The following is a 15,526-nucleotide window of genomic DNA, read 5'->3' on the forward strand; positions in this document are numbered from 1 at the left end:
CCTTTCAGGCAGCTGTTCCCTCCCTGGGAACACTCTCTCTCAGGGTTGCCTTTTAGTTACAAGCCAAGCTTCTCCTCTCTAGCAGCACTTTCTTCTTCCTGTCAGGGAGCCTTATAGGAAGCAGTTGCTCTGCTGCTAATTGTCCATTAACCAGTTACTCCCAGATGGACTTCAGAGAACCACCATGGGCATGTGAGGCCCTGATTCCCCTTGATTTCCCAGGCTCTAGGACTCTGTGAGGTGGGAAGGTCCCAGAGAACAGATTCCAGCCTGAGCCCATAAATCTACACAGTGATGAAACAGCCCCGCAGCTTAAGCCCAAGTTGGCTGGCACAGGCCAGCTGTGGGATTTTCTTGTTGTGTAGACATTCCCTTAAAGGATTGACACCCACTTTAGGGCCCTTTCACATTGCTAGAGCACTGTAAAAGGGGGTTACTATAAGTGAAATCCAGGCCCTAAGTCAGTTTAGTTGGGAAGGGAGAAGAATAAGAGGACAGAGGTATATAATTCTGAAGGATATAGAGAAGGTCTTTCAAGCACTCCTGTTTACACTGCCCCCTAATGTAGAAATGGAGCAATACTTGATAAAATTAAAAGACAATTCATTAAAAACAAATAGAACACTTTCTAATGTAAAGTATAATTAGCCAGCATAACTCAATGTGCTGGCTATTATCGAAGCAGATATTTTAATTTAAACAAAGGATTCAACATTTTTTATGAATAAGTGTAGCATCTGCAGGGACACCAATGTAGCTACGAAAACAATTACAAGGACTATCAATCCTCATGCTTCTGGGCATAAACTGGTCACCAGCTGGGGTCAGGAACACAATTTTCCCCTGTGGTGATAGTATAGCACAATTAGGCACATCATGGAAGTTTTATCCAACATTGATCACTGTTGGAGGCAGAATAACAGATTAGATGGACCATTGATCTGTTCCATTATGGCAGTTCCATGTTTCTAGGTTCTTATCAAGGAGAGAAAATGATTTCTAGGCTTTCAAACCTTAAGTTGTACTCTCCCCAGGAGAGACTCTTACTTCTAGGTTCCACTCCATTGTGTTGAATGAACCCTGTCCTCATATGCTGAAGGCTTTGCAGCTTTTGAGTGGACGGTATGATGGGAAATCTGTTTCTATCACACTTAATTTGTAACAATTCAGCAAACCACTGAAACAGGAAGTTGGTGTGTGTCTGTGTTTTAACAATGAATGTTAATTTGCCCACAATGCTTTGAGTTGAATCTGTCCCCAAAATGAGTTTCAACTTGTTTTTTTCTCCTGGAATAGAATGGGAGAAGGAAGGTAAAGGATGGAGACAGAAAATATAGGGATCGATGACTTGGCTATTATATCACCTGGGATTTTGTTTTCTTTAAAGGTGTCTATTTTATCATCCCAAATTTTAGGTCAGTTGACCCTAGCTGAGTTTTCCTTGACTCTTTATTCTCCTTTGCACTTGGTTCGAGTGTGTCAGCATGATGGTGATTCTACTGAACTGTGTTACCCTGGGGATGTACCAGCCTTGTGATGATATGGACTGCCTCAATGACCGGTGCAAGATCTTGCAGGTAAGCAGTCTCCTGCCCCTTAATGGGAGCAGGTGCACCATTGGCTGAGGCTCAGGACAGTGTTCTAATTGTTATGTCTGATGTTTCCCTTTCCTCTGCACTCAGCTTTTTCTGAAAAAGGGGGGCAAGGACCAAGGCTGATTGTGGGGAGGGGGGAAATCAGGGACAATTGCACTGGGGCCCTGACTTCAGGGCCCCCCACCCAAACATCTGTAAAGTCTGTTTAAATAAAGTGAAAGGGGAGGGGCCAAGGGCAGGGCCCCAGCAAACATGATGTAGTGGAGCCTCAGATTTCTCTCAGCAAGGATACCCATAGCAACAAACTAGCTTGCTTTAAAAAAATCACGAGTTTGCCAGAGAACTAGAGAGATAGATTGAATGTAGTCGAGAGCACTAGAATATAGAGAATTCACTTATACCTCTATGCATTTCTATTCACCCAGCCATGTTCAGAGGAAACTTGCCCGGCATCTCCACTGTCCAGAACTGTCAGACACTCATTTTTGTGCACACTGAAATTTATATTCATCTACACACTTTGAATTATAGACCAAAAGGGCAGCAAGCACTTGTTAAACTTAGCCTCCTTTTTCCCTTTGGCTCCTTTAGGTATTTGATGATTTCATCTTCATCTTCTTTGCCATGGAGATGGTGCTGAAGATGGTGGCCCTTGGGATCTTTGGCAAGAAGTGTTACCTTGGAGACACCTGGAACCGCCTGGATTTCTTCATTGTGATGGCTGGGTAGGTTAACTGTGTTTTCTGGGTTTTCACAGTGTTGGAGTGCTGCATGCAGTTGGGACATGGTACCCATCTCAGTCTTGTGTCAAATGCAGGAAGAGAATAGAAGTTTCTTGGTTTTTTTTATGCACAGAAGCAGATTCAGCTCCCATTTACTTCAGTGAAAGGCCAGAACAATTCCTGTGAAGTCAACATTGCTACTCTTGATTTGCCCTGCTGTAACTGAGAGCAAAACCAGCCCACAGTGTTTTTGTGGCTGTGTTGCTTTGTGGGCATCGTCCCTGAGAAACTGGAATCATACATGTTCTCAGTTCAGCAGGATTGGGGAGAAACAAGTAGACAATGAGAGCCAGACCTTCCACTCATGTGAATTGGTGTAACTTCCTCAATGCAGGGGAGCTAAGCTGATTCAGAGCCAGAGCTTCAGCTGATGTAAAACACAGCAACCTTTTTTAACGTAATTGGTCCAATGAGTGGTCGCCTTGGCCCAAGTCACTGCAACAGCTCTGCTTCCATTAGCTCAGCTTTAAGGTTAAAAACATCCTTTTAGAAACTGTGGGTTTCTGCCTTTGCATCACATGAGTCCACCCCACAGCACCTTAGGGACAAGTTGACATTTGAAGATTTTTAACAACAAAGTTGCTATGGTGAAGCTTTGATTTCCACTTCCCAAGCTTCTGTGCATGCACAACCAAAAGCCCACAAGGATTTCCACTTGAATGTGTGGTGAAATTTCACTCCTTGCACTGGCGAGTGCAGCTTTACAAGATTTGCTTGTTTTTAATCAAATTGCCCCATGGCAGAAATTTTGCTGTTTACAGAAGAAAATATGGCTGGGTTTTTTACAGCAAAACAAAACATAAACAGCTCCTTTCTAGAGATATTCCAATCTCCCTTTTCCTCCCTGCAGGAAATAGCCAGCTTTCATTGTCATCTAGAACTCAGTTTATCACTGGTTGAGCTGGCAGAGCCATTCAAGCTTACTCCACACAACTGTTCCCCAGGGTGAATAATAGGACCATCTTTTACATTTGTTTTTAATGTAATCTGTCTGCAGCAAGGCTTGAAAGATGTTTCCCTTTGGGTGTGAGGACAGTTGTTTTCTGATGCACTAAACTGAGACCTTCAAACTCATTTAATTTGTTGTTTGGGAGATGAAGGTAGGTGCCCAGCGGTGAAATCGGCCTGTACCTAAAAGAGAATGGAAGAAAATGAAAGATCCTGTTTTTCAACCCCCAAAGCAACATGGGCGAGATAGGAAGAGACTTCCAATCTTACAATCCCTGAGCCTGGTGTTTCAGTAGCTAGGGTCTTTAATTATACTGGCCCCACATTGTGGTGAGCAGTAGCTAATCAATGAAAATAAATTAAAACAACTGAATCATGTTGCATTCTACATCCCAGCGTACTGGTTCTGAGCCTCTGTAAAATGAGGTGCAGCTGAGTATATGGAAGGGGTGATGTAGTGGCGTGAGAAGTGATGTTAAAGGAGGGGTATCATAGCTCAGATTTCTGAATTGCAAAAGGACAATAAGTGCATTTGAAATGGGGTGGCTTGGAGCTGGTTGTATTTCTCTGATCACGTTAAGATCTCTCAGAACCACTCTGTCATTCAGGTTGGGATTAAGACTCCATTCCAGGTGGACACAGAAATCCAGTTCATTGACTTGAAATGAGGAGATTGGGAAATGGATGGCTTCTCCCTGCCTGACACTAAGCACATATCCCATTAGGGAATGCCATTCACCTTTCCATGTCCAACGCCAGCACCAGAGATGCTAGACTAGAACCTCAAATTTGAACCCCTTCTGCATGGGCAGCGCGTAGAGGAAGCTTGGGGAAGCTAAGCCTCCCCAAAATAAAACAGGCTGTCCATGCAGGGAGCAAATGCCAAATGCAGGTCATCTTCCTTTTGAGGTGCACCAGCCCACCGCCTTTTTGCCCTGAGAGCAGGAGTGCTGGAAGCTCCCTAGAAATGGTGGGGCCACTGGTGCCCAGACCATGGCCCTGCCTCCCCTCATCCCCAGGGCCCTGCCCTTAAGGTAGGAAATCATTCGTATGTGATGGGGCCATGGCCCCCTGCCCTGCACCTCCCGTTCCAGTGCCCCTGGCCTTGGCACCCTCACTTTTAAAGGTGGGAGGGTTATGCCCTCCCTCTTTTTTTCTTGCCTTAAGGGCAAAAGATGGGGGAGAGGAGGCAGAGAGGAACAAATGAGAGAGGGACCTCGGGGAAAGAAGCAGAGCAGTGGCAAGGCCTAGGGGAAAGGCAGAGTGTGGGGGGAGCCCTGGGTGAGGGGCGTGGCCACCACCTGGGCGCTGGTGGCCCCCCCACTTCTAGGGAGCTTCCAGCACTGCTGAGAGTAGCCTCCCCAAAAGAAAGAGTCACGTGCTGCCTATGCCTTTCTGATATCATGGGAGATTTCAAATCAAGTCCTGGATACAAATCTGACATGTCTGGTTACGGTTTCATTTCAGATTCAGAACTGGAAGGGGCTTGTTTTCTGGTTCTGGGGCAACTGTCCTCATGAGATATTGGCCCATGATGCTGGAAATCTCTCGAGACTGATCTCACAAGACTTCTCCCATTAGAGAGATTCCTCCTATTTACGTATATAAGTAGAGCCTTGCGTGGATACAAAATTTATATCCATGGGTATAAAGCAGATATCCGTGGAGCTGCAGGGCTCTACCAGGAACCACAGCAGTGAAAGCAGCAGCATGTTGGGCCGTCACTTGCAGGAGCCAGCGTCCAGCCCGGGCAGCTCATCCCACGTGGGTGTACTGCCCCCAGTCCTGCCCACTGAGGTGGCACTAGGCTCACCATCAGCTGTCCCTGGTCACATTAAGATGTGCAAGTGGCTTGCATTTTCCCGGACAGGAGTCTCTTCTATGCAGTGGTGTGCGCATAGGTGCTGGAACTAAGGGTGCTGGTGGTGCTGCCGCACCCCCTGGCTTGAAATGGTTTCCATTATATCCAGGGTTTATAGTTTGGTTCAATGGCTCTCAGCGCTCCCACTATACAAATTGTTCCAGCATTGTTGCGTGTGCGTCTCTTGTCCAGGAGCATGCGAGCCATTTGCACACACTAGCATGATCAGGGACAGCTGCCGGTGAGCCTCGTGCTGCCGCAGTGGGCAGAGCTGGAGATGGTACAGCCACTCTGGAGGAGCTGCCCAGGCTGGGCACTGGCTCCTGCAAGCGATGGCCTGACATGCTATTGCTTTTGCCACTGTGGTTCCTGGTAGAGTCTTGCAGCTCCGTGGATACCCACTCTATATCAGCAAATATCCGCATCCACGGATATCAATTTTGTATCTGTGCAGGGATCTATATATAAGCTATTTCATAATGTATATATTATGTTATCTGTCAGAGAGAGAAAGAAAGCCATTAGTTCTGTGTAGGAATTAGTTGTTGTTGTTGTTTTATTATTTGAAATCCATTAATATTGCTTATGCAATTTTGATGTGATCAAACTAATGTTTGCCATCAAAATCTGAATGCAAGCTTTTATTCAGCCTCAAACCCAACTCCAGAACTCCAGTTCTGATTCAGCCTCAAACCTAAATCCTCACATAAACCTGTCCAAAATCCCAACCCCTCCTTGCTGGCTCAGCTATGACTAGAACTGACTCGGTTAGGAACCTCTGTTCGCCTGGAAGTCCCATGGAAATCCTTGACAGTGGGTCCTCATGTCTCCTATCTGATTTAACTACATCCTAAATCAGAATCAAATCATTCCTCTCCCCTGCCCTGTACTGTGGGCCATGTCCTGTTCCAAATCAATTCCATGGCAGAGCTCCCATTGATTCAATAGGACCCAAATTTGGCTCAAATAAGGAAAATGTGGTATTGGGGGAGATGATTGAACGAGGCACAATCAGGCTCCTCTCCTCAAATCAAGGGAAAAACAACAACTTGCCTGCCCCAAAACAAACACCCACCCAGTCCACCAGATTGAGAGGCCAGAAAAAGCAGAGGAACAACAGACAGCAGGGGAGACTATCCTATCGGGCATTCTATATGGTTCAAATTACCTCCCTCTGACTATTTACGACAATAGTATCCTTTACCCAAAATGTGGCAAAAACAAAAAGAACAGTCATTTGCTGATAATCACCCCAAACAGTGTTTGGGTTGCATAAACTTCGTTCACTTGTTCAAGTCATTTATTCGTTCAGTCGTTTTTTCTCTCGCTCTCTTTTCACTACCGTTAGAAAGTCAGAAGCTATAGTTTTAGTTAACTGAATTCCCTTGTCTGCCCCTGCCCTGCTCTCCCTCGCTCCCCACACAATCTAGCCGCTTGAGGAAGAAGACTTCGTTGTCACTAAAAATGTTCAGTTTCCATGGCAATGGAAGCTGACATCACCAGAACTTTCTCCCCCTTCCCTCCCTAGTTTTTGGAGTGGATTAGAAAAATCAAAACAAAATTAAAAAAAAAAACAACCCTCAAAACCAGCCCTGACTAAGTCAATATTTTCCTTTTCCTTTTAAGAAATCTGCAAGCTCCCAAAACGAAGACAGCTATTGCAGGGTAAAAGAACACATATGCCTGCGCGCACATGAGCGATGAGGCTGCAGTCTGGCTTGTAAATATTCCAGCCTTCAGCTAGTCACTGGATGACAGTAGTCTCCAGGTACCTAGATGTCTAATGTGGGCTGCAGTTGTCACCAACTATCCTGGTGGGATACCTTCCTCTCCACCTTTTGCTTTAGATGTTATCTCCTGTGATTTATGGCGTGCATTTCCCAAAAATGTCTAGTGATTTTGCATGCTGGATTTTGTCGGTGCTCAAGTTGAGACAACTTAATGGGACCTGGAAAACCAGGACCCTCTTAGGGTTTTAAGTTTGGGCACCCAAAATCACTAATCACTCTGGAGAACGTAGGTCGATGTCTCCAGACCTAAGCCACCAATTTTTGGGATGGAATATTCACTCTCTCTGTCCTGATCCGGCAGCTGAATGCCTGTAAATAATAATGTATTCACTTTCCGTGTCCTAATCAATTTGTGTGTGTGCGTGCGTGCGCGAGTGCTTGAGGTCAGAGGGAGTCACTGCCTATTCAGCATGAGAAATACACTCTGAATGTCCTGCTCTCAGGGTTGCCAGTTAGCTGAGGTGTTATATAATCGTGCCACCCTCCTGGATCTGTGTGGGGATCACCTCCTATTTAGGGCGGGATGTTTACTCTACCTGTCCTGATCCTAGATGCCATTATTACCTGTCCTTGGTGGGATGTTAACTTTATCTCTGACCTGTTTTGTGGGGCCCACTTCAAGTCCAGATTGGGATATTCATGTGACCCGTTCTTACATGCGCATATGTGTGTGTGTAGGTTGAGGGGAAAGGGCTGATGTTCATAGATTACAGAAGGCCAGAAGAGACTGTTGTGATCATCTAGTCTGACCTCTTGTGTAACAAAGGCCTTAGGACTTCTCTGAATTGTTCCTGATCCAAGTCCGATAGTTGTCATTGAACTAGAGCATGCTTTTCAGAAAAACATCCAATCTTGATTTAAACATTTCCAATGTTGGAGAAGCCACTACTATCCTTGGCAAATAGTTCCAGTGGTTAGTTACTGTCTCTGTTAAAAATTTGTGCTCCAGTTCTGGACTGAAACTGTCTAGCTTCAACTTCCAGCCATTGGATCTTGCTATACCTTTGTCTTCTAGATTGAAGAACACTCTATTATCAAATTCCTGTTCACCATGGAGGTACTTACAGACTGTGATCAAATCACCCTTAAGTTTCTCTTTGATAAGCTAAATAGTTTGAGCTCCTTGAGTCTCTTACTATAAGGCATGTTTTCCAATTCTTTAATCATTCCTGTGGCTCTTCTCTGAACCCTCTCCAATTTTTCAAGATGTGACTCGGGGTGCCTGGGGCAGCCATCACTGGAAATGCCAAGGTCAGAGCAGGCTGCAAAAGGGAGAGCATGTATTCCCAAGACTGGTGGGTAATGCTGAAGTTAAACTCCCCAACCACTCAAAAACTGTGCTTCTGATCCCTCACACTGGTTATCAAGAAGCAAAAAATAAATCACACAGCCCTCTTTATTCCAGTTCTCTGGTTGCCAGGAAGTACATAGGGTCACACTAGGAACTTATGTTCAGCTGATTTTCCACCATGACCCGCCTGTCTTTTTCAGAGTCACTGCTTACCAGAATAGAGTCCCACATACTGTAAGTATGGCCTACATCTTTTTTCCAAGATGTCTGACCTTACATTTGACTGCATTGAAATGTATATTGTTTGCTCCAGATTGCTCTGTATCAGTGATTTGACCTCTTCATTATTTACCACTCCCTCTACCATTGTATCACCTGCAAATTTTATCAGTAATGATTTTATTTTTTTTCCAAGTCACTGATACAAATATTAAATAGTGTAGGACCAAGAACTAATGTGGGACCCCTAGGAACACTAGGGTCACCAGATGTCCTGGTTTTATAGGGACAGTCCCGGTATTTGGGGCTTTGTCTTATATAGGTGACTATTACCCCCCAGCCCCTGTCCCGATTTTTCAGCTTGCTGTCTGGTCACCCAGAGTAACACACCTGTTTGATGATGATTCCCCATTTACAGTTACATTTTGAGACTCATCAGTTAGCCAATTTTGAATCCATTTAATCTGTGCCATGTTGATTTTGTGGTGTTCTAGTTACATCAATACTAGTATAGTCTTTATCAACAAAACCTGCAATAATATCAAGTTAGTTTAATAAGAACTATTTTCTGTAAGCCCATGTTGACTGGCATTAATTATATTACCTTCCTTTAATTCTTTATTAATTGAATCCCATATCAACTGTCCCATTAATTTGTCTGAAATCTATGAGGGATCATGGGTCTCAAACCCAGATCAGCAGGTGCCCAGGTAGTCCCCAGACTGCTTTCACTACTCAGCAGCTCACTGATACCAACAGGGAGTGTGGGCTGGTGGACCCTAGCTCACCAGAGGTACCACCCACAAAGTTTCTGATTGGAGGAGATGTCAGGGCTCTCTGACTCACTCAGACTTACTATTTAAGCCAGAAGGAGGCACAGGAAGTTGTCTGAGCAACTTGAATTCCTGACTGGATGCTACATTGAACCCTGCCTTCTTCCAGCTTTATTGCCTTGTTCCAGATCCCTGCTTCTATGCCCCACATCTGGTTACAGTCCCTGACTTGACTTTTTGCTCTGGCTCTGACCCCTGACCCTGCATCTGTCTCTTGTTCCTGCTCCCTGGTTCTGGGTCCTGGTTCTGACTAGTAGGCGTGACCACCACTAGAACTGACCACCTATATAACTTGGTCCATGACAGGACTGATGTCAGGTTGATAGGCCTTTACTTACTCAGGTCACCCCATTTACCCTGTTTAAATAATGGCCCAACATTAGCTTTCTTCGAGTCCTCTGGAACTTTCCCAGTTTTTCAGGAAATATTAAAAATCAATATTAACAGTCCAGAGAGCTTCTTGGCCAGCTCTTTCAAAATTCTTTCATGCAAGTTATCTGCACCTGCTAATTTAAAAATGTCTGTCATCAGTAGCTTCGGTTTAAAATGCTTCTTAGTTACTGTTGGAATGGAAAGTATTTCACCATCGTTTTATGATGTAAATACATGATCATGATTTTACCCAAATATAGAACAGAACTATTTATTGAATATTTCTCCTCTTCTGCATTACTATTCACAATTCTACCACTTCCATCTATTAATGGGCCAATAGTATTACTAGGATTCCTTTTAGGAGTACTTGTGGCACCTGAGAGACTAACAAATTTATTAGAGCATAAGCTTTCGTGAGCTACAGCTCACTTCATCGGATGCATCCGATGAAGTGAGCTGTAGCTCACAAAAGCTTATGCTCAAATAAATTTGTTAGTCTCTCAGGTGCCACAAGTACTCCTTTTCTTTTTGCAAATACAGACTAACATGGCTGCTACTCTGAAACCTAGGATTCCTTTTGTTCTTGATATATGTAAAAAAAAAAAATCCTTCTACTTGTCTTAACTCTGCTGGCCATAGAGTTTTCCTCGTGTCCTTTTGCTTCCCTAATGATTTTCCTACATATTCTAGTTTCTAATTTATGGTCATTGCTATCAACTGCCCCTTTTTTCCATTTGTATTTTTTGCTTTTTGCTTTGTTTTTGTTGTTGTGCTTTCATTTTCCTTCTAAGCCAGGTTATTTTTTTTAACCAGGATACTAGACGTTCTTTTCGATTATGGGATTGTGGCTTTTTGGGCATCTTGTAAAATGTTCTTAAACAGCTCCCTACTATCATTCAAATTTTTCTGTTTTAAATTCTTTCTCTCAGATGATTTGGCTCATAATTGTTCTAAGCTTTGGGAAAATAGCCCTTTTAAAGCACCAAGTATACATATTACTGGTTTGGACTTCATTCTGTTTGCACATAAGCAATGTGATTAAGTCATGATCACTTTCTCCTAAGCTAACTTTTAGTTCTGTGAACAACACCTGTATATCTGTTGAAATGACATCTAATATAGAATTTCCCCATTGTTGGATGTAACACTTTCTGAGTTATGAAATTTTCATTTATAATGTTTAGAAATTCCAAAGATTTTTTAATACTGGCAGCATGAGACCTCCAGATATGTCACTGAAACCAAAATCTCTCATGATGATGCAGTTTCCCCCCCTACACATTAGAGGTAGGTGCTTAGGGAGCCTTTAATCATGTTCTCTAGTGTGATCTGGTGGTCTGTAGCAGACACCAACTAGTACCCAGTCTTGCTACTTATCTGTTAGAACACTGATCCATAAGCATTCAAGATAATTTGCTTCTGAGTTGTCAGTGACTTAGAAACAGGTAATGCCATTTTTTACATAGAATGTCACTCCTCCTTCCCTTTGCCCACTCAATCCTTCCTTAATAGCTTATAGCCATTGATTTTAACATTCCAAAAGTGAAAATCTTTCCACCAGGTTTCAGTAATACTAACTAAGTGAATTATATATTCACAAATGAGCAATTCCAGTTCCTCTTGTTTATTACCCAGGCTCCTGATACTAGCTGCCTAGGCAATTAAAATTTTTCTTCTCGTCCTTTGATCCTTGATTATTTTGTTACTGACACCTTGATTTTGTGGGAAATCAGAGCTCATTTGTTCCCCTTTTCACTCTCCCCTTTCATTGCTAATGCCCTCCTGACTAGACAAGCCGATCTGTGCCATAGAACAGTGGTCTCCAATCTTTTTTGACCGCGCACCCCTATCAGTAAAAAATTTTTGAGCACGCACCGCCAATATATGTATAAATTATATATATGTACTACTGTACTAATATATTATGTAAATTATAAAACGTACACAAAAATAGAAATTAAAAAATGATGAGATAAAGATGAAATAATATTTTTTTAAAAAATTATTTTTTCTCTCACTAAAGAAAATTATTATTAATAATATTTTTACTGAGAGCAATGTGATTGAATATGCTTTATTATTTTGGAAAATCTTGGTTTAACACTTTGTGATACAGCGGGCACTCAGGGAGGGGTGCGGGGTCTGGGAGGGAGTTAGGGTGTGGGAGGAGGCTCAGGGCTGGGGCAGGCAGGAGGTGCAGAGCGCTTACTTGGGGCAGCTCCTGTTTGGTGCAGGGGGGGTGCAGGTGGCTCTGCGCAGCACAGCACAGCACCCACCCCCATGGCCACGATTCTGGGAGCCGCGATTCTGGGAGCTCCCCCCAAAGCAGGCAGGGCCACCCGGAACACAGGGGCTTTAGGGGCTTCAGGGCCCTGGGCTAAGGGGGCCCCGGCGCCCTGGCCTGCAGCTCTAAAGCCCCTTTCGGAATGCGGCCCTGTGAGCACGAGCCGGAGGACTCAGGAGGAGCAGGGGCAGCCGTGCAGCCAGTGGCCGAAGAGAAGCGGCGCTTTCCTCTTCAAAGCGCCTCTTCTCTCTGGCTGGCTTTGAAGAGGAAAGCGCCGCTTCTTTCCGTCCCCTGGATGCGCGGCTGTCCCTGTTCCTCCTTGGGCCAGAGGACTCAAGGCCGCCCTCCCCCCTTTTTTTTTCCTTCCGGCGGTGTTCCTCCTGCCGTGCCCCCCAAGTGATCATCTTGCGCACCCCACTTTGGAGACCACTGCCATAGAAGATTGGATCCCCTTCTTCAAGCTGAGGTCATCCAAATTGTACAGCTCCCTCTACTCACAGAAGGTGACCAATATTCCATAAAACCAAACCCTTTACCTTATGTAAGTTATTTAGGCACCAGTTCACATCCCAGAATCTTCTGTCTTCCTTTGTGTGCAGGACGGGAAGGATCTCTGAAAAAGATCACATGGACATTCCTTTCCTCCTTCAACACCTGTCCAAGTTCTCTGAAGTCATCTATAATTAAGGCTAAGATTTTGACATAGTTATTTCTAGTAAAGTCAGGGACAGGTTATGAGCAATAAACAAAAATTCATGGAAGGGGTGACCTGTCCATGATTTTTGCTGTTGTGGGTCCATGATTTCTCCTGCCAACATGGAGGCTGGGAGCTGTGGGGTTCCCCCTCTGCCCATGGCAGCTGGAAGCTGCAGGCGGGCCCCCCTTTGCCCACGGTGGCTGGGAGCTGCAGGGTGACCATATTTCCCAAAGAGAAAACAGGATACCCCCACCTCGCCCAAGGTGCCCCCTCCCCTCCCATGAGGCTGTCGCCTGTCACTGGAACCCTGAGATCTTTTCATGGGCACTCTTGATAGACTTGTGGGTTGGGCTGAGTAGTACTTCTAGCTTCTAGCTCTGTGGGTACTCTTTCTGGTCCTCTTCTCTCTGGTGGCCACAGTGAGCCCATTCTCATATGCCTCCAGCCATGCAGAATGCTGCCTGGTCCTCGTGTCTCTGGTGGTTACAAACTGCCAAGCCTCCTCTCTGATTCGTTGGTCACCAGTTTCTTTCTTTCTTGATTCTGCGAGGAGAGGGGTGCATGTGAGATTTCCTGAATCTGGTTTGTCAAGTACTCATCAGTCTTTCTGATGCTCTGTAGAGTCAGTATTTGTCCTTCCAAATCACAAATCTATTTTTCCAGCACAGCCACCAACTTCCACTTCATGTGGAGGAAGTCCCGTCTGGCTTCAGGCAGGAAAGAAAATGTCTGTTACTGGCATCAGGCTATTGAACATAGAACTATACCTAGAAAGAGAGCCTCTTACACTCCCTCTCTCAGCTTCCCTGTTTGCCACTCCCGTTCATCTGGCAAATGATTTCTACACTTCTAGTTTCATCCCCTCATTAACAGGGACGGATTAACTGCTCGAACTTCAAACTCTGGGATTAAGTACAGACCCAAATTTCCCAGCACACAATCCTTAGAGAGACATAAACAAACAGACTGTCTCTCCTGGCGCATTCAGGAGCCCAGAAGCCCAGCCAGGTGACCCTCATGGAGAATAAACAGACTGAACACACAACTCACCCTGAATGGGTGCTGCTGGTTACTCAGTGGGATATGACAGTATCAGTGTATGAATTCTGTTTCCACCCATGCTGTATGGGCACGATGACTGCACAAGTCTGGGCTTACCCAAGGGCAGCCTGTTGCAGTTCATTCCAGCCAGCTCCCCTTCTCGGAGAAGGTGTTAAACACCTCGCTGAAGGACTGTCACCAAGAGCCATCTCTTGTTATCAACACTGAATGACTCTCAGCTACTGGCTCACCCCCATGGAACAAGGTTCTCTGTACAGGAACCTACAAGGGGCAAGCGAGCCTGACTGGTGAGTCAGGAGCTTCTCAAGCCAGGTCTAATCTATGCCAGCAAATCTTCGTAGCTATGTCGATCAGAGGTGTGAAGAGGTGAGTTCCCCGACTGACATACCTGTGCTGGCAAAAGCCCCTGATGTAGATGCAATTTTACTGGTATAGCTTGTTTCACTCAGGGGGCTGGAAAAAATTATGCTTGCAAAGTTTTGCTGGCATAGTTATAGGGGCTAGGAGTGTGGGGAAAAAATCACACCCCCAAGGAGACATAGGTATGCTGCCAAAAGCCCTAGTGTAGATACAGGAATCCCTTTGCCTGTATAGTTTATGGAGTTGGTTTTACTATACTGGCAGAAGAACTTCTTTGCTCGGTATAACCTGCATCTCTACTAGGTGGCTTTGCCCACTTGGCAATACCAGTATAGCTATGCCAGCGAAGCACTTGTAGTGTTGACAAGTCCCTAGTGTAGAGCTGGCCTCAGCGTGAACATGTGGTACAGAGACAAGGGTCCTGTTTGAGAGCACGGTCTTGCTCTGTATTGAGGGGGCAACCGTGGCCACATATAAGAAGGACTTGTAGGAGGATGAGAGCAGGAGGGACTGTAGGCATCTTGAAACTCTGATGAACCTCAGACTCACAAGAAGAAGTAAGCTCTGACTAGGACAAGGTGTGCCTCGGGATTTTTGTTATTTTCAAGAATCTGTAACTGCTGAGTGTTCTAAGAGTCAAAGTGACTGTGTTCTTTGCTAAGCCTGTGAGCTGTGCTTTCCTGCCTAGAAGTCCAGAGAGTGGCCTGCAATCTAGGTGGAGTTCTGGAGGAGCATGCCTAAGTAGCTTGGCGACTCTGGCGGTTTCAGACACTGGTTTCAGGGGCCAGGACAGCTGGATGGTGGTGTCCCACATCCCAAGGCAGGGCACTGGACAAAGAGGTCCGAGTCTGGAAGTATTCCCTAGAATCCCAGAGCTAAGAAATAGCTGCTAGGCTTTACCCATACCTAGTTGGCTTGGAAGTACAAGGGACCCAGCCTCTGAGTCTGCTCACAACAGACTTATGACTATACAGAGAGGTATTGGGCCAGGTAGTAACACTCAGCACTTGTGGAAATCAAGTCACCTATTGAAGTGCCTAAATGTGGATTTATGAGCCTATTTTTAGGTTTGTGGTTTTAAAAACCTAGGCCCCACATTCTTTCTCCAGTTCCCTGAGCTGTTCAGTCTCTCCTAACTTTCTCATCACAGAGAGAGAACCTGATTATGTCTTATATATGAGTCACAAAGTGTCTCTCCAACTCTTAAGGCATTCCAACATTTTCTCTTATTACTAGATTTGGAAGGAAATGTGAACATACAGGGACGTGAAATAATCACATCCCATGCAGCTAGGGAAAGGTATCATAGACTCAGGCAGCTTTCAGCAAGCCTTTGCTTGGAGAGAAATAAAAAAACCCAGATTAAATAAAAAATTACTTACTCAATTAAGTTATCCTATACAGCATGAGGTTTTGTTTTGTTTTGTTT

The 15,526-nt window shown here is 44.8% G+C and overlaps 1 protein-coding gene across 1 annotated transcript in view; it reads left to right on the plus strand.

The window, feature by feature from the left end:
• The first annotated feature begins 1,466 nt into the window (after nucleotides 1–1,466).
• CACNA1I (calcium voltage-gated channel subunit alpha1 I) overlaps nucleotides 1,467–15,526 on the plus strand; it is a 127,363-nt gene continuing 113,303 nt past the window's right edge. The window contains exons 1-2 of the mRNA XM_043501920.1: nucleotides 1,467–1,577; nucleotides 2,187–2,320. Of these exons, the coding sequence (XP_043357855.1) occupies nucleotides 1,485–1,577; nucleotides 2,187–2,320 (227 nt within the window). The 5' untranslated portion in view covers nucleotides 1,467–1,484. The remainder of the gene's footprint in view (nucleotides 1,578–2,186; nucleotides 2,321–15,526) is intronic.

Source organism: Dermochelys coriacea, chromosome 1 (assembly GCF_009764565.3).
Source record: "Dermochelys coriacea isolate rDerCor1 chromosome 1, rDerCor1.pri.v4, whole genome shotgun sequence".
In the NCBI taxonomy this organism is placed as follows: Eukaryota; Metazoa; Chordata; order Testudines; family Dermochelyidae; genus Dermochelys; species Dermochelys coriacea.